General features: G+C 50.3%; 6 protein-coding genes and 2 long non-coding RNA genes across 17 annotated transcripts in view; 6 read left to right on the top strand and 2 right to left on the bottom strand.

Annotated features, from left to right (window-relative positions):
• LOC130537234 (interferon alpha/beta receptor 2-like) overlaps nt 1-69 on the top strand; it is a 6392-nt gene extending 6323 nt beyond the window's left edge. For both annotated transcript variants that reach the window (XM_057053882.1, XM_057053872.1), the window contains exon 8: nt 1-69. This exon is cut by the window's left edge and continues 1346 nt beyond it. The gene's annotated coding sequence lies outside the window, so the exon portion shown is untranslated.
• LOC130537223 (interferon alpha/beta receptor 1b-like) overlaps nt 1-11846 on the top strand; it is a 43737-nt gene extending 31891 nt beyond the window's left edge. The window contains exons 1-9 of one of the 3 annotated variants that reach the window (XM_057053856.1): nt 8365-8552; nt 9260-9383; nt 9486-9673; nt 9812-9972; nt 10412-10565; nt 10660-10805; nt 10924-11072; nt 11170-11218; nt 11261-11846. In XM_057053856.1, the coding sequence (XP_056909836.1) occupies nt 8387-8552; nt 9260-9383; nt 9486-9673; nt 9812-9972; nt 10412-10565; nt 10660-10805; nt 10924-11072; nt 11170-11218; nt 11261-11473 (1350 nt within the window). In that variant the 5' untranslated portion in view covers nt 8365-8386 and the 3' untranslated portion in view covers nt 11474-11846. Of the gene's footprint in view, nt 1-8363; nt 8553-9259; nt 9384-9485; nt 9674-9811; nt 9973-10411; nt 10566-10659; nt 10806-10923; nt 11073-11169 lie in introns of those variants that run through there. The other 2 variants (XM_057053847.1, XM_057053838.1) reach the window with 2 other exon arrangements.
• On the top strand, nt 74-4681 carry LOC130537351 (interferon alpha/beta receptor 2-like). 4 transcript variants are annotated; one of them, XM_057054120.1, is made up of 7 exons: nt 74-214; nt 2654-2786; nt 2939-3117; nt 3258-3409; nt 3816-3978; nt 4204-4319; nt 4392-4681. In XM_057054120.1, the coding sequence occupies exons 1-7, from the start codon at nt 184-186 to the stop codon at nt 4554-4556; spliced, it is 939 nt and encodes a 312-aa protein (XP_056910100.1). In that variant the 5' UTR covers nt 74-183; the 3' UTR covers nt 4557-4681. The 4 variants fall into 4 exon arrangements, with proteins under 4 accessions (XP_056910100.1, XP_056910091.1, XP_056910082.1 ...); XM_057054111.1 differs by having other exon boundaries at nt 4389-4681; XM_057054102.1 differs by having other exon boundaries at nt 4204-4325.
• crfb4 (cytokine receptor family member b4) lies at nt 5234-7631 on the top strand. Its single transcript, XM_057054133.1, has 7 exons — nt 5234-5392; nt 5589-5712; nt 5805-5974; nt 6049-6203; nt 6654-6801; nt 6875-7020; nt 7170-7631. The coding sequence occupies exons 1-7, from the start codon at nt 5335-5337 to the stop codon at nt 7299-7301; spliced, it is 933 nt and encodes a 310-aa protein (XP_056910113.1). The 5' UTR covers nt 5234-5334; the 3' UTR covers nt 7302-7631.
• A 3120-nt stretch (nt 11847-14966) lies between the features above and the next one.
• On the top strand, nt 14967-18753 carry ifngr2 (interferon gamma receptor 2). The gene is made up of 7 exons (XM_057054147.1): nt 14967-15164; nt 16769-16883; nt 17064-17233; nt 17347-17492; nt 17580-17721; nt 17790-17941; nt 18025-18753. The coding sequence occupies exons 1-7, from the start codon at nt 15125-15127 to the stop codon at nt 18166-18168; spliced, it is 909 nt and encodes a 302-aa protein (XP_056910127.1). The 5' UTR covers nt 14967-15124; the 3' UTR covers nt 18169-18753.
• Nucleotides 18432-21231, bottom strand: LOC130537416 (transmembrane protein 50B). Of its 3 annotated transcripts, none has more exons than XM_057054248.1 (7): nt 21076-21231; nt 20464-20655; nt 20273-20385; nt 19652-19719; nt 19450-19542; nt 19318-19375; nt 18432-19141 (listed from the first exon to the last, which is right to left on the bottom strand). In XM_057054248.1, the coding sequence occupies exons 2-7, from the start codon at nt 20560-20562 to the stop codon at nt 19096-19098; spliced, it is 477 nt and encodes a 158-aa protein (XP_056910228.1). In that variant the 5' UTR covers nt 20563-20655; nt 21076-21231; the 3' UTR covers nt 18432-19095. The 3 variants fall into 3 exon arrangements, with proteins under 3 accessions (XP_056910228.1, XP_056910236.1, XP_056910219.1); XM_057054256.1 differs by lacking the exon at nt 21076-21231 and adding an exon at nt 20738-21009; XM_057054239.1 differs by lacking the exons at nt 20273-20385; nt 20464-20655; nt 21076-21231 and having other exon boundaries at nt 19652-20108.
• Nucleotides 20728-23020, top strand: LOC130537455 (uncharacterized). 2 transcript variants are annotated; one of them, XR_008953623.1, is made up of 4 exons: nt 20728-20742; nt 21427-21609; nt 22164-22256; nt 22390-23020. It is a non-coding gene; the product is annotated as an uncharacterized LOC130537455 (long non-coding RNA). The 2 variants fall into 2 exon arrangements; XR_008953624.1 differs by lacking the exon at nt 20728-20742 and adding an exon at nt 21309-21323.
• Nucleotides 21890-23309, bottom strand: LOC130537470 (uncharacterized). Its single transcript, XR_008953628.1, has 2 exons — nt 22853-23309; nt 21890-22816 (listed from the first exon to the last, which is right to left on the bottom strand). It is a non-coding gene; the product is annotated as an uncharacterized LOC130537470 (long non-coding RNA).
• Between the last annotated feature and the right edge of the window lie 1779 nt (nt 23310-25088).

The following is a 25088-nucleotide window of genomic DNA, read 5'->3' as shown; positions in this document are numbered from 1 at the left end:
TGCCATAAAACGTGTGCTTTACATAAAACTGGTGACTTTTTTGTAATAAAAACTTTGCGATACATTTCATCACCTTGTTTGGAGTGATGTGTGACTGACAGGAGGGGGGCGGGACTTCGGTGGAAACAGAAACTCACTGAACCCTCCATCAGTGCGACTCCAGCTGCTGCTCAGTGAGGCAACATGTGGATGATCCTGCTGCACCTCCAGCTTGGTAAAGACCTCTGTGTGTGTTTGTGTTTACAGTGTGAAGATTAGCTTGTAAAAACCTGTGTAAAGATGCACCAAGTGGTTGATGATCAAAAGGATCTCCTGGTGTGTCAGAATGTCTTTTGGTGCTTTAAGTGGTGGATGGTGAACGTGTGAAGAGCGTGAGTGCTGCCGCAGTAACGTCGGAGCAGCTGCAGCTTCTCGGTAGAAACGTAGCTCGAATGTTCGGTGGCGGCGGCAAAGTTCAGCAGGTAGAAACAGGATAGCGATCAAAGACTGAAGCTGCCAGATTATAATGTTGTCACATGTTGTCACATATCATTTAGACCATAACTGTCACCATGACAACATACAGCCAAATGCCTGAAATCAACATTTAAAAAGAAATTCATATTTAAAATGTTGAAAACTGCCCTGTGCGCCCCCCAGACAGTTCAGCAGGGAAGCCTGGGAGTGATCACAAAAAGATCATAAACGTCGGTCATAAACGTTGAGCTCTTCAAACATTTATACAAACTTTCTTTATTGATGTTTTTCACAGATAGGGAATCAAAAACATTGGTATAGCAGTATAACAAATTTTCAATAGTAAAAAAAAAAAAAAATATATATATATATATATGTATATGTATACACACATACACAGACGCACATATACATACCCATATATAGAAAAATAAATAACAAAATGATAAAGGTGAAAATGAAGGAAAACCACATACGAGACTGTTCAAAAGTAAATGGTTAAATAAATTAAATAAAATTAATGGGGAGGGGGGGGGTTGGGGCTCTGTCAGGTTCTGCTACAATGGTCAGAGAGTCGATGTGCGTGATGAAGGGCTGCCATATCTTATAAAAACTGCTCAGGGACCCTTTGAGGGAGAACCTCATTTTCTCCAGTGTAAGACATTGCAGCACATCCTGAATCCATTTATTATGGGTTGGGGGGGAAACGTGGGACCATTTTAAAAGAATAAGTCTTTGGGCAAGCAATGTAGTGAATGCAATGATCTTATTTGTGGACTTAGGCACAGTGTGTGGCGAGTATAATCCAAAGAGGGCAGCAAGGGGTTCGAACAGGATGGTTTGACCTGTTATTTTACTAATTGTTTCAAATATTGCTGTCCAGAATTCAGATAATTTAGGGCACGACAAAAGCATATGAACGAGATCGGCAGGGGCTTGCCCACATCTGTTGCATGAATCTGTTCTGTCAGGATAGATTTTGGCCAGCTTGGCATTAGTGAGATAGGCTCTATGCAAAATTTTACATTGTAGAAGGCTATGCCTCGCACAAATAGAGGACGAGTGGATATTTTTTAATATCTTTTCCCATTGCTCATCATGCAAGGGAGCTCCAAGGTCCTGGCCCCAAGCGACTCTTAGCGAAGTCAGTTGATGGGGAGACAGAGTATAAATTTGCTTGTATGTGATCCCTATGAGTCCTTTCTTCCTGGTGTTAAGGGTTAAGAATTGGTCAATAAGAGAGTTCGGGGGTCCGTTGGGAAACTGGGGAAAACAAGATTTCACAAAATGTCTTATTTGAAAAAAACGAAAGAGGTGAGAGTTTGGTAATTTAAACTTTGCTGCCAAATCGGTAAATGAAGCAAAAACACCATTAATAAAAAGGTCATTAAGTGTTGCTAGGCCCCTCTCAGACCAGGTACGAAAGGCAAGATCAGAGCATGAGGGGACGAAAAGGTGGTTACGAAATATAGGGGATAAACTTGATTGGGTGTGGAGGCCAAAAGTTTTTCTAAACTGGTTCCAAATCATCAGTGTGTTGGTTACAATTGGATTGGGGCTGACCTGTTTAACTAACAGTGGTAGTTGGGACCATACTACAGACCAGAGGCAAAAACATGAGGAGGAAATTTCAAGCAGGGCCCATTGTGGGCATTCAGATACAGCTTTACCAGTGTTCCAGTGAAGAAGATTATTGATGTTACAGGCCCAGTAATAATAACGGAAGTCTGGGAGCGCTAAACCTCCCAGGGGTTTAGGAAGGCGGAGAGCTGAGCGACCAATTCGTGCCCGTTTATTGCACCAGAGAAAGGAACTAGTCAGCTGGTCACGTTTTGAAAAGAATGATTTCCTGATAAAGACTGGTATATGTTGAAAAAGATAGAGGAACTGATCTTTAAACATTTAAAGATTCAAACTAAATATCAAGTAAAATCTGGAAAACTAAAAGACCAAAACATCTTGGTAACCGATCAGATTTAGATTTCAGGAGGTTAGCATCGAGAGAAATCAAACGCCTCACTGACTCCGACGCTAGTAGCGTTAGCGCACAACTCGAATGTGTTGAAAAGCAGGCTAACATCACGCCACTCATTAGCGCATTTGTTCTTAACGAGTAAATCCTGCCTGGTTGGGAAATGTGGCATAAAGCGAGATTCAAGCATTTCCAGTCAATCATCTTCATCATCGTCATCTTCAGCGGCTGGCGTGTCCCTTCCCGCACCCACCAACCTCTCCATCACTTCCTTCAACATGGAGCACACGCTCAGCTTCCTGCCTGGCCCGCTGACTCCGCCCAGCTGCCGATTCGCCGTGGAAACCCTCCACCCAAGGTGGGATTGGAAACACTCGACCGATCAGCTCTTGTGTCTTCGTCTGTCTCGCCATCTTCCTCTGGGCCTCCAGGAAGGCTTCTCATTTCCTGACTCAGGGGGATTCAGGTGACTTGAGTCTCAGGTGTTGAGCTGTTTGTTTCCTGTCTCAGGAGGAAGCGGCTCTGGACCCCAGTGGCCGGTTGTTCACGGCTGAAGGCCGGCCGCACGTGTAACCTGACCCGAGCCTTCGAGGACCCATTCGACCAGTACCAAGCCCGCGTTCGGGGCTTCGTGTCCAACCTGACGTCTCGTTGGACGGTGTCCAAGTGGTTCCAGCCTCTGACTGACAGTGAGAGCCCAGATTAAACAGAATGTGTGTGTGGTCGTGTGTGTAGACCCCTCTTATCTGCAGCTTGGATGGAATAGCTTAGCTCAAGCTATTTTTGGCTAGGCTAACTCGGCTATTTTTGTTGGTCTGTCACCCCAAAGCCGTGCTGGGACCTCCTGACGTGTCCGTGTCCGGCTGTGGGAACTGTCTGCTGCTGCAGTTCAACACTTCCAGCGACTGGAGGCTCCGAAAGATGATCGGCTTCTACCGAGAGCTCGTCGTGGTGGTGAGACGGTCCAGGGACGGCGCGCAGGTACGACCAAAGGCCGATGGCGTCCGCCGTGACCTTTGACCTTTGGCATGTGTTCCAGAAAAGTTGAGTCATAACAGCTTTGATGGCGATGTGTAGATGTTCCTCAGCTGGATTCATATCGTGCTAAACCAGCCCGTCGGGTGTCCATCAAAGACTTTACACCAGTGTCAAATTGGGCAGGAAAACTGTTTCCATTTGATTCAGAGATCACTAGGATGCTAACACTAGGATGCTAACACTAGGATGCTAACAATGACACAGATTTAGACTTTTTATGAGATGAGAATCATCAAATGAAAGAAGATTCATACGTTAGGGGGGGAAATGTTTGGAAATTCTAATCTTTTATTTTAGAATTCTACACATTGTTTGTGCTAATGTTCTTAGCATGCCTGTAATGTTGCAGTTCAGTCTGAACCTTCGTTACCAAGACAACATGGTCGTCACCTACCTGCAGCCAGGTGTGGAGTACTGTGTCACCGTCTCCATGAAATCCTTCTTCAAGTCCACGTCTGTGGCCAGTGAACCTCACTGCGCCTTCACCAGCCGTCCTCAGCACGCCACCACATGTAGGTTAGCTTAGCAAGCGGCTAGCTTCTCTGCTCCAGTCTGCAGCCTTTTAGCAGTTAAAAGGATGTTATAACGATGTCATGAATCATAACATGCTCTCGGCCACCTAGCATTTGATGGCGCTAACGTTTCAAGTCAAAAATGTCACATTTCAAATTTGAAACAAGCAAAAATAATTTACCACGTGACAGCATCAAATGATGGAGGTTTTTTGTGTTCTTCAGTGTACGTGGCGTGCGCCCTGGTGGGGGCCTTCTGTTCTCTGGTCCTTTTCCTTGTTGGCAGAGTCGTCTGTGGCAGTCGGCTGAGCTCCACGTTACTGAAGACATTGAAATCATTGGTAACTGTACGTCCTGTCGATCAAAGGAGTCATGCTAGCAGCAGATTGTTGACGCGCCTCTGTCATTAGCAGATGCTTTTCCAGCCTGGTGGCCAGGACCATGGACACGTGTCCCCTGAACTCTGGGGTCATTCCTCAACTATGCAGCGAAATCCTCACACGTCTAATCACAGCGTTTCTGACGATTCCTGCGTGAATAAGCTCAAACTGAAAGTCCCACTGCCAGGTTTAAAATAAAAGCCTTCAGAAGAATCACACCAAGAAATGTCAGCAGTTTGTCATCAGATGGATCTGTGGAAATCCAGTCGCTTTTTTTGTAATAATGTAAAAAATGAAAAAAAGCTTTATCAAATACTCCTCAATTGTTTCATTTTGTCTTTGTGTGCTGCTTTAGCTGTTCATATGTATGATTAGCATGGTGAGGATATCAAACTTGGGGACAAATGTTGCTGTACATCTCATATTTTAAAAAGGTTTTTCATTCTCTTTATTTGATGGTGAATTGTCTTCTTTTATTAACAATTATGCTAGCGATAGCTCAAAACCATTTCTAGATCCATAAATGATGAGACATAAAAATAGTCTATAAAGTCGGTTTAGAACCAGTTAAGGTGATTTTAAACAGCATTATATCCTTTAACTGGCTAATGTGTGCTTCAGTAACACGTGAACAGGTTAGTTCCTCAACCAGCTGTAAACAGCTCTGCAAATATCAATGTTATGGGTTCTTCTACAGGCTAACAGCTTAGCAAGAGGCTAACGCTCTGTTAGCTAGCGACGCTAAGTGTTGTTATAAGACCCTCATTTTGACCGGCTAATAAGGTGCTAAAGTTGGTGTCTTCAGCGGCGGGACATCGTTTTATTAGACACGGTCACCGACGGTTTGATGTAAAGATATTCGAATAAAGGAAGTTCGGTTTAGCGTGAATCGATTGTGCTGGCCCCGCCCCTTTCCTGGCAGGTACCCGGAAACACAGATGCGGCGTTTCACAAGAATCGAAAGTTTGCTGAGAAGATGTCAGCCACCGTTTCTGTCCTCATCGGGACGCTTTGGGCGCTGTGTGGATCCACAGGTGAGATTATCGATCCGCTCGAATCGGGTCGCTTTCGCCCCTCACCCGGAGATCAACGAGGGGGCGGAAGTGTTTAAACTGACGCGATGTTCGCGTGGATCGTTCGGTCAGAAATGACCCACGACCGTGACGTCAGCTGGTCCCGAGACGAAAGAAAGGTCTGTTAAAGTTGGATCATGTGGGTTGATTTTGGCAGTGGTGTCAGCAGCCGTCAACAGACCCGCCAACGTCACGCTGACCTCCAACAACATGGACCTGGTCCTGAGGTGGGAACCACCTGAGGGGGCGGCTGCAGGAGTGCTGTACACCACAAGGCTGAGGTGAGTGGGGGTGGGGGGCAGCAGGGGACCCCCAGGAGGACGACAGCCTCAGACCTGCAGGTGTATTGATGCTGGGCTCTCCGACCCCCCAGCTCTAACATCCGGAGCACCATCGTCTGTGTGAACATCTCCTCCACTCGCTGTGACTTGAGCCGGGCCAACATCAGCGCCTACGGGTCCTACAGCGGTTGGGTGAAGGCGGCGCTGGGCGAGGAGAGCTCCGACTGGGTGAACAGTAGCAGGGTCACCCCGGACACGGACAGTGAGGACCAACCCTCGCAGGACACACGACCGCCCCCCCACCCGCCTCTTCATGGTGTCCTCTCTCTCCCTCAGCCATCATCGGGCCCCCAAACGTCACGCTGCTGTCCACCTCCACCACCATGGAGGTGATCATCAGAGATCCGAAGTTGGCCGTGTCCACCCTGAAAGGCGTTTACAGCGTCGTCGTCTACAACGTCACCTACTGGAGGGACGGCCACATGGACAAGGTGACCTCAAACACGCAGACAGACGGTTGGACGGTCGGGAACGACGGACTCCACAGTTGTGATGTTAAATGCTTTGATGTCGGGGGTAAGGCAGTGATGAAGTGAGGAGGGCGAGTGGGGCGGCCCCGGGCCGGGCTCCGGGGGAGGGGCTACGGGACCGCTCTTAACCCGACCCAGCTCCCACAGCCCCTGTGTCCTGGGAGGCTCCTTGTCCTTCCAGTCAAGGATGCTCATTTATTTTGTATGTCTTGATTTCGTGTGAGGTCTTGTGGTTCTCCAGGGTCGGCTGACCCTTTTGATCTTACCTGTATTTGATGCTTCTATTTTGACTTCCTGTGTCAAACACCTTTTTCCTGTCCCGCCACCCCCCCAATGACACCCGGACACTGTCCAGCCCTACGCTGCAGGGCATTCTGGGTAAAGCCAGCTGTCCTCTGTCGCCCCCTGCAGGCCAGGAGCATCAACAGCACGCAGCATGACAGAGTGGTTCTGTTTGACCTGGAGGTCAGTACCAAGTACTGCGTCCAGGTCCAGATCAGAACCAGGAACCCCCGACCCAGTGAGATGAGCAGGCCTGTGTGTGAGAGCACCAGCGATAGTAAGGACACAAACACACCCTTCACCACCTGAACACCCAGTCGGACCCGTGCCCTCCTCTCCTTGTTGTGCAGAAGACGTGGCTCCGTGGGTGGAGGCGGTGGTGACCTTCTTCGTCCTGGCCGGCGCCGTGGTTCTGGCGGTGCTCGCTGTGGTCTACCACTCACACATTTCCAACTTTCTGTGTCCCGGCGACGCGCTGCCGCTGCACCTGAAGGAGGTGTGTACGAGTCGAAGAGTAGAACAAGAAAAACCAAATAAGAAACTGAAACCAAAGCTGTTCGGGAATGTTTGAAAAAGTTAGAATGTCAGGAGAAAGTAGTCACAGTCAGGACGTAAACATCTCGTTTGTGTCTCCCACCCCACCAGTACCTGTTGGCTCCTCCCACCTCAGTGGTGCCGGTTTGGAACTACAGCCCCCCCAACGAGGTTTTCCACCAGGTCAGCATCCTGAGCCTGGACGCGGCTGTAAAGGGGGGAGTAGAGCAGTCCCAGGTCTGACCCACGTCTGTCGCTTTGCTCCTCACAAACTACACCTGGAGGATGGAGGATGGCCCCGCCCACCGTAACCACGGTGATCGATGAACATGTTTGGAAATATGAGCCCCGATCTCCGAGGATCTCCGATTTCTGTCGTCGAGTTTCCTCATTTCAATTTAATTTGATCAAAGACTGTGGAAAATGCATCAGCTATTTTCAGACTGACAGTTGTGGTTTCGAAGTCGCGATGTTGTTTTGTTTTATACCATTTTTAGAAAAATGCATTTGATGAGGAGATTCCTGAAATATTCATGTCTATTTCTGGCAGCTAAAGAAAATCTCTTTATTGTGTCTGAAGCTTCTGTTTTTCTTAAAGATCCACGTCCGAATTTAACTTTGTGTTAGCGTAGAATCAACGATGGGCGGCGGTAGCTCAGTCTGTTGGGGGCGGGGCGGAGGAGCGGAGGGCGTTGGGTAGTAGGGGACGGTGCCAGAACACCTTCAGAGCACTGCCAAGGTACCCTCGAGCAACGTTCCAGACCCACAGCTGCTCTCCTGGGGCCCTGCGATGAACTGACAACTCATCCAGCCTTTGCCCATAAGCAGCTGAATATGATCCAGCACCGTCCCCGAGCCCCTGAAAGGGATGAAGTGGCCAAGAAAATAAAATAACGATAAAAACACCTTAAGATAGAGACAAGTTGTACCGGCAGGTCTTTTACATTTAATCCTTTTATGCTAAATACAACTTATTTTCTCAAAAGCAAAACTTCATTCCAGTTGTTTTAGCTACACCAAGATGATGGAGGATGGCTGCGCCCACTGTGACCACGGTGAAGCTGAACTGGTTTCTCTGCAGATCTTCTCCAGCTCTGTCAGGTTAGACCTCAGCTCTGAGGGTCGAGGGTTCTGGCTGGTCCCTCCGGCCCGAACCGCCTGTGTTGAGATTTGCGTCTATTATTGTGAAAGGGCAGCCGGATCCGCCCGTGTTGATATTTCTATATTATTGTGAAAGGGCAGCCGGAACCGCCCGTGTTGATATTTCTATATTATTGTGAAAGGGCAGCCGGAACCGCCCGTGTTGATATTTGCCACCGCCGGAAGTGATGTTCGGAGCTTCGTCAGGGAGCTTCGTCAGGGAGCTTCAGGTCGTCGGGTCGGTGCTCGGAGTGTTTCCCCGCGGATCAAGAGGCCATGAACTCAAGACTAACATGGTTACAGTTGCTTTCCCCGTTGCCTTGTTCTTCTGCCTCCTTCATAACCACAATGCTGGTAGATCATTTCATTATTTATTTGTTTGCTAGCTCGCGTGCTAACATCGGTAGCTTCCGCCGAGTTTCTTCGTATTGTGCTTTAGTGTCGCCTGTTTTTAGTTTTCATTGTGAAGAAACTTTCAGCCCATCGGGTGGGCGAACGTGGGGTCGCGGCTGGAAACCTTCAACCCTCAGGGACGTTCCAGTTGATTTGATTTCTGGGTTCTGTAACTCCGTCTGTTCGTGACAAACGTTCCTGTTCACAAGCAAACAGAGAAAACTGAGGTGTGTTTCAGTGGTCTGGGCAACAGGCAGGAACTCTTTCAAAGGTTTCCTGTCTCTCAAAACCATTCTTCAGTGTTTCTTCAGCAGCTTCCTGCAGCTGCTGAAAAGATCTCAGAACAAGATGTTGTTCTGAAAATGTTGGCTCAAAAGTGCCGATAGTCGAAGGAAGTGGTGGATTCTCCAGCCGCTGCTCGTTCCACACCTGTTGAGACACAGGAAGTGATAGTTGCTGCTTCTCCGTGCGTCTGTGGGAGGAAACCACAGTCCGAAGTCCTGGGATCTGGTTCCGTTTGGTGCACCTGCAGACGTCACAGCTGTCGGTGGAATCTCAGCTGAACCCTCAATCTAGAGATGGGATTTAATTTAGTGTTTGTGTGCAGTTAAAAAAGACTAAAGAGGAAGTCTGGAAGATGCTAAACAGCTGATGGGGGTGTGTTTCAGTGGCATCGCAGCTGGCGGTACCAGAGAACCTCACCATGGTAACCCTGAACACCAACTACACCCTGAGGTGGGACTGGGAGCCCAGCTGGAGCCGGGACGTGAGCTTCACAGCAGAATACGTGGCGTAGGTGTCGGGCACTTAACCAACCGGGCCGTAGCCATGGAAACAACGGAAAGGCTAATATTTGCAGCACTAAATGCTTTTGAAATTCCTCTTTTCCCACAGGGCGTTTCAGATACGTCTAAGGAAGAGGGTGGAGTGGATAGTGGTGTGTGCCAACACCTCACGGAGGTCATGTGACTTCTCAGAGGCCAATCTGTTCTACTGGGGCGCCTACCTGCTCCGGGTCCGAGCCGACGCCAACGGGACTCTCTCTGAGTCGAAGCATCTGAGGTTCCTTCCCGACGAACACGGTGAGAGACAACAAATAGCGACCCTGGTGACACGGGTTAAAGGTCAGGAGTGACCTGGATTAAAGGGGTCCAGTTCAGGGGTCCACAGTGCAGTTTGTGGAGTGTTGGGGCTCATAAAGGTTCTGTCTGCTCCTCCAGCTGATGTGGGCCCCCCCAGCAGAGTGGCTCTTTCTCACGAAGGAAAGGATGTGGACGTGCACATCGATGACCCCGTGGCCAGCGTTAACACCTCCATGAAGAAATTCTTACCCAAGCTGTCCTACCACATCCTCTACTGGGAAGGTCCCTCCTTGGCCCAGGTAGAGGCCCTGTTGTCCACACTTCTGTCTTTCAGTTCCTCCTCCGAAGACACCTGCTGCTAGCTCGTGACGGCAGTCGGACCGTTTGTTCTCTGCCACCTTCTCGGTTTTATCCTCCTTCCTGTCTGAGTTTGAGTGTGACAGAGAAATATTATCTGTGATGAGGAGGATGAAGGGTTCTGCGGATCCCTACTTGGATCTGAGCGCTCCTCAAAGGGAGAGTACGTTAAAGACAATGAAACCAAAAGGTAGCCCTCGTCTGCTCGTCTGTCTGTTCAGCAGAGGCTCGTCGTTGTCGCAGGTAGCATGTAGCATCGTGTTAGCAGCAGGTCATTTTCACAGCGCTAATCACTCACTTCCTGTGTAGCGTTAGCGACGAGCTAACCCCCTCCACCCTCATCACATGTTGGACCCTCATGGTTCTGCTCTCCATCTGCAGTCCCCAGATGTCCGGAACCTGAGCAGCGAGGCCAACCTGGTGACCTTGTCGGACCTGGCGCCGTGGACTTGGTACTGTGTGATGGTCCAGAGTCGCAACAAGTACTACGCGAAGGAGAGCAGCTTCACCTCTCCACTGTGCATTCAGACTGAAGGTGAAGGCTGTTAGAAGGCTTCAATAATCTGGTTATTAACGCATTCAATGGACTGAAGTGACGGCAGCGCTGCTCCTCTTGTGCACCTGGACAGGTGTGACGGTGTGGTGGCTGATCGTCTTGTACTTGGTGGGTTCCATGGGGATGTGCTTCCTCGCCGTGTTCTTCCTCTACAAGATGTACAGATCCATCAAAGGCGTGCTCTTCCCCGCGAGTCAGCTGCCGAGTCACTTTAAAGAGGTATGATGGTCTGTACGCAGCTCAGGTGACTGGTCACACTGGTTTTACCAGGACAGCTGACTGGTTGGGACTGCTGGTATTACCGTTGATCGAGTGTTGGCGTTATTGATCTCTCCAGTACCTGTGCAACTCACCTGGCTCCGACATGCCCCGCCTCCTGACCTTGGGCTCAGAATCAGAGCTGCTGTGTGATAAGGTGGTAGTCTTCCCTGAGCCCCCACCTGAACGGGTGGCAGCGCCCCCTTCTTGGTTGGAGGCGGACAGCAGGTACGTTCCTCTTTGTTAGGATTTACAGATGCTGTTGGTCACATCCGAGTATCGATGGGACAGCAAATAAAGATTCTGATTTGTTGTTTGATTGTAGCCATCATCACGACCCCCAGGGCAGCAGCAGCGGGGGCAGCAGCAGCAGCAGCGGGGGCAGCAGCAGCAGCGGGGGCAGCAGCAGCAGCAGCGGGGGCAGCAGCAGCAGCGGGGGCAGCAGCAGGGACTCGGGGGTTTATTCCTCTGACAGCGGCTGCTCGCTGCCTCAGCACAGCCACCAGGACACATCCAAAGCCTCACAGGTCTTCTGGAGTGGCCTCTCCAACCAGGATCACCTGAAGACGAAGGGCAGGGCTGCAGGGCAGCAGGAGGGAGATGAGGGCATCTCAAATGTGTGCATATAAACGTGCCCCCCCCCCCCGATGAGCTTGGCTGCTGGGGTGTCACTGCTCTGATCGCTTCATGTGGATCAGCTGGACCAGGCGGAGACACGTTGGCATGAGTTTGTCTGCATGTTCTGGATGTCTGAGGTGGACAAACGTCCTGTGACAGGATGAAAAGCTTTTAGTTTCACAAATGTCACCTTCTCACAGCTGTTTGCCTTCGTCTTAAAGAGCCTTTTTCCTATTTTGTGATGAATATTTAATGAATATCCCGACAGGACTTTTTTTAATGGTGATTAACTTAATCACCGCTGCTCGTGGGTTCGGCTTCATGCTGCTGTCATGGTTTGCTTACCTGTAAATGATTAATCTGCAATTAAAGGCAGTGACTGTTGTTTGGTAGTTGCTGGTGTTGAAGGACACGAGGACGTGGACACGACGCACACAGGCCTGGAGACGAGGAGATTCAGGAGGTGAAGCTCTCGTAACGCAGATACAGGGTAGCAGGAACTCAGCAGGACACACTCCCCACCCGTCCCACACTACCGGGCTACATGGGAGACGAGATTGGATCACTTCCTATGTAAATGCAAAGATTGTGATCATCCAGAAACTGTCATGTGATTATCAATCAATCTTTATTTATACAGCGTCTGTTACAATCAGAATGGTCTCTAGACCCTTTCCAGAATCCCAGGGCCTGACCCCCAACAAGCAACAGTGGCAGGAAAAACTCCCCTTTAACAGGAAGAAACCTTGAGCAGGACCAGGCTCATGTAGGGGGACCCTCCTGCTGATGGGGGGGCTGGGTAGAGAAGGGGGAGGACAGGTAGAGGATAGAATAGGTAGAGACCATAGAGATACATTCATTATATTAATTATAATAAACTGCCGGTAGAGGTGAGTGGGTCAGCATACAACTATGAAGGTGGCGATACCTGTAGATGAATAGGGGGGGGGGGGGGGGGGTGACACAAAAAAAACTACACAAGAAATAACATCACTGGTCTGCTTGGTGAGGATGTGTCGTGGAATTTTTAGCCGTTTTGAGAAGTAAACAATGAATCTAAGTTACTGCGTAGGAGATGGTTTATTCCAGTCAGGGGACACACGGAAGCATGCGGAGAGATCTCTACTGAATGTACACAGTTCTGATCTTATATAGCCGAAGGCCCCCCTCTGAGGACACGGGACGTCTTCACAGCAGGTGACTGAGAATGCCCCCCCCCCCAGTCGTTTGACGCTGGTTTTCTTTGAATCTCAGGGCGCCTTTGTTTCCTTGTAAATGAATGAGGAACCAAACGGACTTATCTGCTCTCCCAGTCTCCACCACACCCTTCCTAAATTTCCATTTCACCCCTTTTACATTTCACAATCAAATTCCATTTCAGATGAGAGGAGAGTTTGACTCCAGTTTGACTGTCACCACCCACTGGGACTCAAGTTGGGAGTGATCAGAACCCTCCAGCACCGGGCCACAGAAATCCCCCCCACATCCGGAGGCAGGAAGAAGGAGCAGGACCACATCAAGACAGCTCTCAAAACCTGCGGTTACTGTTGCAAATCTGCTTCGTAGGTTCGGACCGTGAAACGACCAGAGTCGTGATCTTCAGTAAAGCGTTTATTATTATTATTATTATTGTTATTGTTATTGTTATTGTTATTATTATTGAACACAATTGTGGGCCTTCTTACAATATGAGAGAAATATTCTCCATCTGCCAACAGGTAAAAAGCTCATTGGGCCTTCTTGGAAATTGGTTTATATATTCAGCAGAAACGTTTGCAACATTGTTCAGATGATCATGTGATTTACGGGCAACGCCATTTTATTACCTTTTATGATTATCTTCTACGTCATCTCCGATACCTCGTGAGCCAGTCACAAGGTGGCACCAGGAAGTGTGATTAAATACCTGCACGTACGCACGTTCCTAAACACATGGAAAAGTCAGTTCTAGTGATTCAAGGTCACGCGATGAGCTTGTGCTCCATAGTAAGTTTCACAGTAAATTTCCACATTTCCCCCTGTTGGCCTCTGAAAGAGGACAGACTACATGAAGGCAACAGCCGCGTCTTCATCGCCCTCTGACTGATGACCTTCAGGGTCTGTGGGTGGCCATGCATCGCTCCATTTGGGGCACCATTTTGCTGCGGATGGGCCTCCCCAGACAAAGGACAGAGATATTCGTCGTAGCCCCTCCACTTCCAAGGATCTGCGCCGCAATGTATGATGCTGCATGAGTTGAATTGGAATGTGGTTGAGGAGCCTAGGGTGTTGTTCAAGGTTACAGGGGCACGGCAGGCGGGAGGTGTGTCATCAGCCAATGCGTTGGACGAGGCAGTACTACGCTCTCTTCTGCTACGCTCTGGTTTGTGAACAATAATAATCTGTCTGTCACTAGGCAACTCTTGTTCTCTTTGTTGTTTTTATCCTTTGTGAGGCACTTTGTGCTACCTAGCGTATGAAAAGTGCCATATAAATAAAGATTAAATTGAATTGAACTAAGATAACAAAAGTTACAACACACAGTCTCTTTCGAAACACGCGGTCTTGTTGGTCTCTTTGGTAGTCTAGATGAGGCTTTGGGTTCCAGGTCTCAATGTCTTCCATCGTTGCAGGGAGAGGTTACTAGCACTTCACCTGTTTCGTGTCAGGGGTTTCTGACGTCGCAGACCCTTTGTTGCTTTATCCTCTGATGTCCTGGGAATGTTTGCACACTGAGAGAGGTCATACCAAGTGGATCCTTTGCCCTCAAATCGGACAGCGGTGTTGGTCCGAGCGACAACTTTGAAGGGACCAGTCCAATGAGGCTCCTGCCACTTATGCTTGAAGGCTTTAGGGAGGAGCTCTTTACCAGTGGTCAGGTCTCTTCCGCAGGGGTTGGGGTAGAGAGGTGATTAAGGATTTTGTACTTTACCTTTGTATTGCAGTACGTTGGTGGTCCCACGGCGCCCCAGGGTCTTGGGAAAGGACACCCATGTTGGAGCTCAAAGGGAGTGAACCCTGTCATCCTGTTCACTGAGTACCTGATAGTCATTGATACTAGTGGCAGGGCATCTGCCCAATTTAGGCCTGTTGTAGCCATTGTTTTTGCCAAATTGTTTTTAATGTTTTGGTTCATTCTCTCAACTTTTCATTGGGACTGTGGTTGAGACCCATCATTTTTTCAACTTTTTCCAGGTGTTTGTTTTTAAAGTGGGTCCCGTTATCTGATCTGATGTGTATTGGGAACCCATGATTTGGAATGTAGTAGTTGATCAATGCTTTAATCACTGCCTCTGCATCCTCTTTTGCAGTAGGATATGCTTCGGGCCAACCAGAGTAGACGTATTATACCTATACCTATTAATATATAACCTCAAATTCCTGCTTAACTGATGTTTGGGATCAGCAAAGTTCTAGAATCGCTTCTGCTGTTGGGGCCTAAATATTTGAGCGGGCGGAAGTTGCTGTGCTTCAGCAACATGGCGGACGGGTGACGTCACTGGCGGCCCCGCCCAGTATTGCGACATTTCCGGGCGCTACTTCCGTTCCTTTTAGTTGCCTTCATATTGTTCGCATATTAGCATTATTGGATGGTTTAACTATCTCTGTCGGCCCACGTTGAAACCTAAACGATGATAAACTGGTTTGGACTCGGTTCACTTCGGTGAAATGACACCGTCGTCATGTTTTTGACGTTGCTGTGCTTTAGCTTTATCGTCCAAGGTAAGTTTTTGTTAGCATCCTGTAAGCTAGCGCTCAACGCAAATACTGTGGTGGTCAAAAGTTTACATACACTTGTAAAGAACATAATGTCATGGCTGTCTTGAGGTCCCAGTTATTTCTACAAATCAGATTTTCCTCTCATAGAATGATTGGAACAGATACTTCTTTGCCATAAAAAACAATCATGAAGTTTGATTCTTTTATGACTTTATTATGGGTAAACTGAAAATGTGACCAAATCAGCTGGGTCAAAAATATACATACAGCAATGCTAATATTTGGTTACATGTCCCTTGGCCATTTCTACTTCAATTAGGCGCTTTTGGTAGCCATCCTCAAGCTTCTGGTTGAATCTTTGACCAGTCCTCTTGACAGAGTTGGTGCAGTTCAGTTAAATTTGTTGGCTTTCTGACATGGACGTGTTTGTTCAGCATTGTCCACATGTTCAATGGGGTTTAAGTCAGGACTTTGGGAAGGCCATTCTAAAACCTTAATTCTAGCCTGATTTAGCCATTCCATTACCACTTTTGATGTGTGTTTGGGGTCATTGTCCTGTTGGAACACCCAACTGCGCCCAAGACCCAACCTTCGGGCTGATGACTTTAGGTTTTCTTGAATAATTTGAAGGTACTCCTCCTTCTTCATTGTCCCATTGACTCTGTAAATCATGCATAATACTACCACCACGTGCTTGATGGTAGGCATGGTGTTCTTGGGGTTAAAGGCCTCACCTTTTCTCCTCCAAACATATTGCTGGGCATTGTGGCCAAACAGCTCAATTTTTGTTTCATCTGACCACAGAACTTTCCTCCAGAAGGTCTTATCTTTGTCCATGTGATCAGCAGCAAACTTTAGTCGAGCCTTAAGGTGCCTCTTTTGGAGCAGGGGCTTCCTTCTTGTACGGCAGCCATGGCGATGCAAAACACGCTTGACTGTGGACACTGACCTGTGTTCCAGCAGCTTCTGATTCTTGGCAGATCTGCTTTTTGGTGCTCCTGGGTTGACTCTTCACCCTCCTGACCAGTTTTCTCTCAGCACTTTGACCACCACTGTATGTGTCCTTTGTTTACCTGATATTCAGTTCGACCTGTCAGTGTTGTTTTGTTCAGTCATGAGACTTTACAATCAGTCTAATTCATGCTAACTTAAGTGGTGGAATCCCAGGGTTGGACTGGTTAACTCTCGTTAGTGGTCGCCTAAACTTGCAAGTCCAGTTGAGTTTTCAGAAACCGGAATTCTTCTGGACCTGGATGGAATTCCTTTAAATCCAACTGGCCTTAGATGGAAATACTGAGATACAATTTAAACTAGAATTGGAATTTTTCTGATGTAAATGTTGGACTCATATTCTATTTACTGAAAACTAACCACAATAAAGTGTCAATAATGAGATTTTTTTTTTAATAACGAGGAAGAAGAATCGGCTGAAAACCAACATTTTTGAGTCGTGTTAAAACTCAAAATCGGCTGTGTTGGTTGTTTTTTTGAAATTGTTAAAGTGTCACAATCAGTTTCGGGTTGTTTGATCTTCAGAAGCTGAAGGTTTGATGGAGTCGTTAATGTTCACGTGAAGGTCAATGAAGATGTTGGGTTTCTCTTTCCAGCGTACCTGGAGGGGCCCCCGGGGCCCCCGCAGGGGGTCCATGTGGCGAGGTGGCTGCTGACCTGGACCCCTGCCCCCGAGGAGCCAGACGTCACCTTCACGGTCCAGTACCGGAGGTAAGAACGACCCTCTGCCTCGTTAACGTGGAGCTGCTGTAGTTTCTGTTTCGTTATTCGTCACCATTCAAATGAATTTCTTTAAACTACACGCAACAAAATAGCATTTTTAATGAGTAGCTCTTTCTTGAGGGTTGGGCCCTGAACGCCTCACACACTAATATAAATGTTCCGCCTCAGCTTCCATGAGAGCGGGTGGACGGACGTCCCCGACTGCGTCCAGATATCGTCCAGCCAATGCAACGTGACGTCGGCAGGCGGCGCCGACCAGCACGGCTGCACGCTGCTGCGCGTGCAGGCGGTCCGGCGCGGGCTGACGTCTGAGCCCGTCCAGGCCTGCAGCAAGTTCGGTGAGCAGCTCTCAGGACTGGGGGGGTCCGGTGGCGAACGGCTCCAGGGAGCGGGCCGATCCCCGGACACAAAGCTGGGTTTGACCTGCTCACCGGCTGATTTGTTCCACCAGGGGACCCGTGCACCCCGGAGGTCCGCCTGAGCGCCCGGCCCGGGTCCCTGACCGTCCACCTGCCGGGGAACCACAGCCTGGCTCTGGAACACGCTGCTCACGCCAAACACCGCGTGTTCTACGGCAAAGAGGGAGAACCGCTCAAGGTGAAGGCCGGCGTCCTGAGGCGCTGATCCGGCTCCGGGTTCGGAAGAGAGCGCGCTCCGATTGATGTGCGTCTCTGTCCTCTGCAGGATTACGTGGACAAGGTGTCTTCTGTCACCATCCAGGGGCTGCAGGAAGGCCAGCGGTACTGCGTCATGACCCAGTTCCTCCTGTACCAGCGCCCCGCCGGGCCGCCCAGCTGCATCTCCTGCCAGCTCATCCCGCTGTCCCGTAAGCACGTCCACCTCCGCTCACGTGTCCGGTCCCGTCGGGTCCGTGAAGGTTTCTGTCTCCTGCAGAACACCAGTCCAAGCAGACGTGGATCCTGGCGGTGGTGCTGCTGGTGGTGCTGCCCGCCGTCCTGACGCCCCTCGTAGTTTACCTGTTCATGTTTCGCTGTGGCAGCGTCAAGCGGTGGCTGCGCAGCAACAGACACTCGCTCTCTCAGCACGTGAGTGCGCACACACACACACACGCACACACACACGCACACACGGGGCGACGGACTGACCTGAAGGTGTCCCTCTCCTCCAGTTCTTCCAGGATCTGTCCTCTGAGGGTCACATCCGCGTGTCCAGCATCGACCCTGAAGAGCACTTTGACCGGGTGACCTCCATCCAGGCCAGCAGCCCGTGCACGCCCCTCAGGGCCTCCTGTCCCGCGCTGGAGCAACACTGACTGGTCTCTGGAAACTCTAATCGGAGCTCCGCAGGTGCACCTGTCGAGGTGCAGCCGTGCCCCCCCCCCCCCCCACAACGCATTAAATCCCTTCGGGGTCGACGTACAGGCAGAACCGGGACCGCCTGCAGCGTTTGGTCATGTGACCACTGTTTATTCTGAATAACCTTTTTACTGTCCCACACTGTGAAGGGCACTGCAGAACACTCAGTGCACGTGCACGTGCACACAGCTTTTTCAAAGAAAGATTAAATTCCCAACTGTTACATTTGGAAAAAAGAAAAAGCTTTATTCACATTTTGTCTCGACGGATCAGAAATCGCGACGAATGTTCAGATTCTGTTTTTACTCCATTTAAATCAAAGTTACATCTTAAAAAACGCTGATCTTACTGGAAATAGTGACACTCATTCATTACAAGAGGCTAAAACATTTAAAAGTGGGAGGACAACACTTCACTAAAACCTCCACCAATAAATAGAAACACAGTGCACGTGCTCACCGACGTGCACGAGCAGCTTCAGGAGAGCGGAGGGTCGTCACGTCACCTCCATTTGTAAAGTCAATAAATTAACAAAGACCTCATCAATTTCCCCACGGGGATGAATAAAGTTCATCTTAATCTTAATCAAACCGTCCTTTCCCTTTGACATGGATTCAATTACGCCATCAACTACCCAGAGGTAGAAACCAACCAACCGGGGCAGAAGGGGCAATTACCTAAACCTGTGTGTGTGTGTGCTCGTGTTCCTACACTTAAACGGACCCTTTGGTCTCCACTACAGTGTGAGGACATCTGAGTGTTCTAGCAGGGCGAGCTCCATATTTTCTGATGGACGTGAGGACATTTGTGAGGAGTGACTTGTTGGTCGGGTCGGTCCTGAACCATCGGGCCGGTCCTGAACCATCGGGCCGGTCCTGAACCATCTAGCCCCATAAATCTTCAGTGCGTCCGAACTTGTAGATCAGGGTGCTGCAGGGAGACACGGAAACAAGGTGAGGAACCCACCACGACTGGGAGCCGGTGAAGCTGATCCCCCTCAGGTGGGTCTGTTAGAATGCAGCTGCGCGGCGTCTGTAGCCCGCTCACTCTGGTTCTGACAGCTGCAACTGTTGAGCAGATCGCAAAGGAACCTTCAAAACACCAACCTGAAGAAGATGAAAACGTTCTGGAAGAAGACGGCCAGTCCAGGCGCCACCCCCAGCTCTAGAAACAAAGACCAGACTTTGAGTCCAGCAACAACAGCGAAGGCAGAGGAGCGGTGGGGAGGCAGCACTCACTGGGGACCACGTAGGCACCAAAGAGGATCCAGGTGGAGGCGATCAGCGACCCGAACATCATCATGAAGCCGATGAACAACCAGAGACGAGCTCCTGCGGGGACACACGGTTCAGTCCAACCCAGCGTTCGGTCCAACCCCCTCAGCAGGAGGCGGAACCGGTCTGGGACGACGTTCTCGCTGCAGGTGAGGAGGACACTCACCTGTCCTGCCCAGGCAGCCTTCGCCGTACGTGTCTCCTCTCACCTGCCCGTTAGAAACAGCGTTGATCCTGCCCACAAAACATGCGAATGACTGAGGAGATCCAGCAGCGAGTCCGGTCAGCAGAACCGAACCAGCGCCGAGCCCGCAGCTCCAGGCTGTGGAAGCCGTCCTGCTGACTCGGCTGCATCGGAGCGTCTTTGTTCTGAGGGGAAGTTCTTCACAGATCATCTGAGATGTTCCACAAACTGGGCTGAGTGTGGTCGGGTCAGGTGAGCCCACACCTGCAGCTCCTCCCAACACTTCCAGGAGGTGCACGAAAGCACAAGAGGACATGAGACGAGCCGCTCACGTGCACCCGTTCCCTGAATAAGGGAGAGACTGGAGGCACTGGTCAGGAGCCAGCTCCCTTCTGGGATGTTCCCAGGACACGAACAGGGCAGCCTGGTGGTCCTCAGGGACCAGGCTCACTACAGGAGCAACATCTGGGCACACAATCGTGACCTTTGACCTCACCGCGCCGTGCTGAATCATGATAACACTCTCAGATCATCATTCCTGTGTCACATCAATATTGCTACTTCGTTATGAAGCACGACAGAGCGAGAAGCTCCAGCACATACATGAAGAAGGCAAAGGTGGAGAAGACGCCGCAGGTGTGGAAGGCGTGGTTCATCTGCTCCTGTGACGGATACATGACGGCTGCATCGATCATGATCCACCAGCCTGTGAAGAACTGAGGACAGAGGTCAGAGGTGAGCTCACCTTCAGGACAGGAAGTGACACACACACGGGCAGAACAGCCGGAACTGACCAGAACTCCGGCGGCCACCGACGCCACGGTGTTCCTCCTCTCCCCCCAGTCCACACACTCGCACTCTGGCCAGCGGAAGTTGTCCAGGAAACCAGCCATCACTTCCCAGTGCACCGCCGCTAACGTCGGATTAAAACCAGTCCCGGTCCTCCTCCCCAGACCTTAACCAAAGCAGCTCCTCTGGTTCTCCACCTGCAACAGAACCCATCACATCTCACATTCACCACTTCATGAGACCCGAAACTGAAATACCAGGATAATAACGAGCACCGACCCAAGGTTACAGCCAATATTTCATGAGACCAATATTGTAATGTCAGAATAGGCTGCGTGATCGAGTAAAGACATTAAATAATTATATTTTTAATACAGCACATGAAGATGGTTTATGAAATAATAACAAAAAGCTCCTCCAGCAAAACGAAAGCACAAAGGTCGGTTCTGGGTCGGTGGTTCTGACTGAACGAGTGATCATTCTCATCACTACACTAACAGCTAGCAGCTCCTGCTACATGCTAACGGTGAGCTGCTCGCGCAGCGGCCTCCACTCACGCGCAGCTGGGACGTTTTTACGTTAAACTGTTCGAACCGGGACCAAAAACGATCACGCACCTTTTCTGGAGTCCGAATAAATTTCCGCTCGTTTCTGTCGCTCACGGGAAACGTCTTCTTCTACGCTTCCACTCGCTAATTCGGAAAGCTCATTGCATTTTACGAGCGCACAGCGCCACTGGGTGGCCAGATGCGGGTACTACACCGTGGCTAATTTCATTTATTCACTGGACTTTTTACAATTTAGCGCATTTTAAATCAAGCAACCACGTGACTACAACCGACGTTATTAGTCGATCTTTCTAGAGGTAAAACAGATGTATTAGGTGATAAAAATCGATTATTACGTCTGTTGTAACAGCGACCCACCAGAGGTTTAAACATGATTTTTTTTACATTTTTTCCGACTAGAATTATGAACGTGATTCATCAGTGAAGCTTGTAGACAAGTTCAGCAGGGGCGGAGTCAATCCCAGGTAACCGGGGGCGGGGTCAGTGGCAGGTCAGAGTGGGCGGGGCCAGTTGACGGAGAGGCCGTTGTTGAGTCGTCACGAGGAGCGTTTACCTGCGACATGGTTTGATTGATCGTCAACGGTGAGCCTGCTTAATGTGATTAATCTGCTTAATATGGTTAATCCGGGTTGGTCCGGGTTGGTCCGGGACCGAATGCTTCCCATTCCTGCCCCAGAACGCTTTATTATCGGTGTAGAACCTTTAAATGTGCCGCTGACTCGGCGGAAGTGAGGCAGGATGAGTCAGCAGTTCTGATACGCGGAAGAAGGTCAGGGACGACGTCATGTTCTGTTGGGTTCGGTTCTGTGATATTCTGGTTCTTCATCACAGACTCGGACTGTAATAACACTAAAATCCAGCATATGTGTCAGAAATCGACATTTAATCAAGCATTAAAACCCTTAACTTAACCAAGAAAGCTCCAATTGCCGCAGCTTTTCTTTGACTTTACCTGGTGACCATTTTAATTTTGGGTGTTTTTAACGTCCAGCAAAGATGAGAAAGTAGGGACTGATCACGTGACTGAACCAGGTGTTCACAGGTGTGGATGAGCAGAGGAGAGCGTGCTTCTGCTGGTGTGAGGAGACGAACAAGGAAAAGATGGTTCTTCTCTTTAAAACGCCCCTCTGATCCAGCCTGCAGGTACGTGGTGCAGAAGGTCCGAGCTGCGGTGAGAGGGGAGGAGCAGCCGGGGGGGCGCAGCACGGCGGCAGGTACCGAGGACACAGGTGAGTCCCCCGGCCCACACGGGGCGATGGCTCCTGCTCAGGAAGAGGCAGAAGCTTCCATGTCTTCAGTCGTGTCGGTTCACTAATGCTGCGCCTCAAACGTGCGTGAACGTGCACTGATCTGTTCCTGCAGCACCAAGATCCGCCAGGATGAGGGCCAGGATGAGGGCCCCTGAGCCGGAGCGGATCCCCGGGCCCACGGGGGAGGTGGAGGTGCTGAGGAGGGAAGAATGTGGCGCCTGAAATTAAAGGGAGCCGGAGTGAAAGTGGGAGGGGCCAGGCCAGACGGCTCCTGGGTGACGCCAACATCCGTTACCACGGAAACCAGAAGCTGAGGGTCGGCGGGCTTTAGTTCAATTCCCATAAATTTGGACTTTTCAAAAATTCCATTTTGATTTTAAATTCTCAGCCAAGAGAATCAGAACATTCTGAGCTGAATCCCTGAACCAAGCAGCCGCTGCCTCCTCGTCCCCCTGGTTCCCCGAGTCCCCCTGGTTCCACGAGTCCTCCTGGTCCCACGAGTCCCCCTGGTTCCCCGAGTCCTCCTGGTTCCACGAGTCCTCCTGGTCCCCCGAGTCCTCCTGCAGTCAGCAGACCAATGAAGGTCTGATCATCAACTCCTGCTGGGAGCTGATCAGGCTGGAGAGAGACCTGCTGACGAGGCGGCACCTCATCACCTTCCTCTTCATCACCATCCTCTTCATCACCACCATGATCTCATCCACGGGTTTAAACACTAAAATAAATGTTGTGGTGTATAAAAATGTCTGTTGTTGTCACTCTCCCAAGCCCCGCCCCCACAGCCCCGCCCCCACAGCCCCGCCCCCACCACCATCTCATCCCATCGTTTTAGGTCCAGTTTAAGGAGAATTTCGCGCTTCTGCTTCCTCCAGCAGCAGCTGCAGGTTTCAGGCATCTAAAACACTTTTCTGCCTTCGCACAATCTGGTGAGAAATCTGCTGATCACGTCACCGTTCCTCTCAGAACCTCCTCCAGACACGTTCCTCTCAGAACCTCCTCCAGACACGTTCCTCTCAGAACCTCCTCCAGACACGTTCCTCTCAGAGCCTCCTCCAGACACGTTCCTCTCAGAGCCTCCTCCAGACACGTTCCTCTCAGAGCCTCCTCCAGACACGTTCCTCTCAGAACCTCCGCCAGACACGTTCCTCTCAGAACCTCCTCCAGACACGTTCCTCTCAGAGCCTCCTCCAGACACGTTCCTCTCAGAGCCTCCTCCAGACACGTTCCTCTCAGAGCCTCCTCCAGACACGTTCCTCTCAGAACCTCCGCCAGACACGTTCCTCTCAGAACCTCCTCCAGACACGTTCCTCTCAGAACCTCCTCCAGACACGTTCCTCTCAGAACCTCCTCCAGACACGTTCCTCACAGAACCTCCTCCAGACACGTTCCTCTCAGAGCCTCCTCCAGACACGTTCCTCTCAGAGCCTCCTCCAGACACGTTCCTCTCAGAGCCTCCTCCAGACACGTTCCTCTCAGAACCTCCGCCAGACACGTTCCTCTCAGAACCTCCTCCAGACACGTTCCTCTCAGAACCTCCTCCAGACACGTTCCTCTCAGAACCTCCGCCAGACACGTTCCTCTCAGAACCTCCTCCAGACACGTTCCTCTCAGAACCTCCTCCAGACACGTTCCTCTCAGAGCCTCCTCCAGACACGTTCCTCACAGAACCTCCTCCAGACACGTTCCTCTCAGAACCTCCTCCAGACACGTTCCTCTCAGAGCCTCCTCCAGACACGTTCCTCTCAGAACCTCCTCCAGACACGTTCCTCTCAGAACCTCCTCCAGACACGTTCCTCTCAGAACCTCCTCCAGACACGTTCCTCTCAGAGCCTCCTCCAGACACGTTCCTCTCAGAGCCTCCTCCAGACACGTTCCTCACAGAACCTCCTCCAGACACGTTCCTCTCAGAGCCTCCTCCAGACACGTTCCTCTCAGAGCCTCCTCCAGACACGTTCCTCTCAGAGCCTCCTCCAGACACGTTCCTCACAGAACCTCCTCCAGACACGTTCCTCTCAGAGCCTCCTCCAGACACGTTCCTCTCAGAGCCTCCTCCAGACACGTTCCTCTCAGAACCTCCAGACACGTTCCTCACAGAACCTCCTCCAGACACGTTCCTCTCAGAACCTCCTCCAGACACGTTCCTCTCAGAGCCTCCTCCAGACACGTTCCTCTCAGAACCTCCTCCAGACACGTTCCTCTCAGAACCTCCAGACACGTTCCTCACAGAACCTCCTCCAGACACGTTCCTCTCAGAGCCTCCTCCAGACACGTTCCTCTCAGAACCTCCTCCAGACACGTTCCTCTCAGAACCTCCTCCAGACACGTTCCTCTCAGAACCTCCTCCAGACACGTTCCTCACAGAACCTCCTCCAGACACGTTCCTCTCGGAACCTCCTCCAGACACGTTCCTCACAGAACCTCCTCCAGACACGTTCCTCTCAGAACCTCCACAAAGGGTAATTAGTGAACTACGGTGGCCCTGAGGGTCCAACTGCCTGTAACTTTCTCCAGTTTGGTTGACAGATTCTCAAACACATGAACGACACAAAGACCCTTTTTGCTGTGACACCAGAACACGTCTTTATAGGACGGAGCAGCAGAACATCATCACATGACAGCAGAACGTCATCACATGACAGCAGAACGTCATCACATGACAGCAGAACGTCATCACATGACACAACAAACACCTGATGAGAACCTTCATCCAGCTTAGCTTCAAGCTAATCAGGCTCGTTTTGACCTACTCAGGTGGTTTTAATCAGATTGAGACTTGAGGGGGAGGAGCCTCATCAGCCTGGTCTCCGTTAT

This window comes from Takifugu flavidus, chromosome 1 (assembly GCF_003711565.1).
Source record: "Takifugu flavidus isolate HTHZ2018 chromosome 1, ASM371156v2, whole genome shotgun sequence".
NCBI classification, from domain to species: Eukaryota; Metazoa; Chordata; class Actinopteri; order Tetraodontiformes; family Tetraodontidae; genus Takifugu; species Takifugu flavidus.
Note: the sequence above shows the minus strand (reverse complement) of the source record. Positions and strands in the feature narration are given on the sequence as shown.

Bases quoted from the DNA above. Each gene is read 5' to 3' on its own strand.
- LOC130537351 (XM_057054092.1), top strand. From the start codon at position 184: ATGTGGATGATCCTGCTGCACCTCCAGCTTG. The intron at 3,118-3,257 runs GTGAGAGCCCAG...GTCACCCCAAAG, and splicing joins GTTCCAGCCTCTGACTGACA to CCGTGCTGGGACCTCCTGAC. The intron at 3,979-4,203 runs GTAGGTTAGCTT...TGTGTTCTTCAG, and splicing joins TCCTCAGCACGCCACCACAT to TGTACGTGGCGTGCGCCCTG.
- crfb4 (XM_057054133.1), top strand. From the start codon at position 5,335: ATGTCAGCCACCGTTTCTGTCCTCATCGGGACGCTTTGGGCGCTGTGT. The intron at 5,975-6,048 runs GTGAGGACCAAC...TCTCTCCCTCAG, and splicing joins GGTCACCCCGGACACGGACA to CCATCATCGGGCCCCCAAAC. The intron at 6,204-6,653 runs GTGACCTCAAAC...CGCCCCCTGCAG, and splicing joins GGGACGGCCACATGGACAAG to GCCAGGAGCATCAACAGCAC.
- ifngr2 (XM_057054147.1), top strand. From the start codon at position 15,125: ATGTTTTTGACGTTGCTGTGCTTTAGCTTTATCGTCCAAG. The intron at 17,493-17,579 runs GTGAAGGCCGGC...TGTCCTCTGCAG, and splicing joins AAGAGGGAGAACCGCTCAAG to GATTACGTGGACAAGGTGTC. The intron at 17,942-18,024 runs GTGAGTGCGCAC...CCTCTCCTCCAG, and splicing joins GACACTCGCTCTCTCAGCAC to TTCTTCCAGGATCTGTCCTC.
- LOC130537416 (XM_057054239.1), bottom strand. From the start codon at position 19,985: ATGTCCTCTTGTGCTTTCGTGCACCTCCTGGAAGTGTTGGGAGGAGCT. The intron at 19,543-19,651 runs GTGAGTGTCCTC...GTGTCCCCGCAG, and splicing joins AGGCTGCCTGGGCAGGACAG to GAGCTCGTCTCTGGTTGTTC. The intron at 19,142-19,317 runs GTTGGTGTTTTG...GTCTCCCTGCAG, and splicing joins AACGTTTTCATCTTCTTCAG to CACCCTGATCTACAAGTTCG.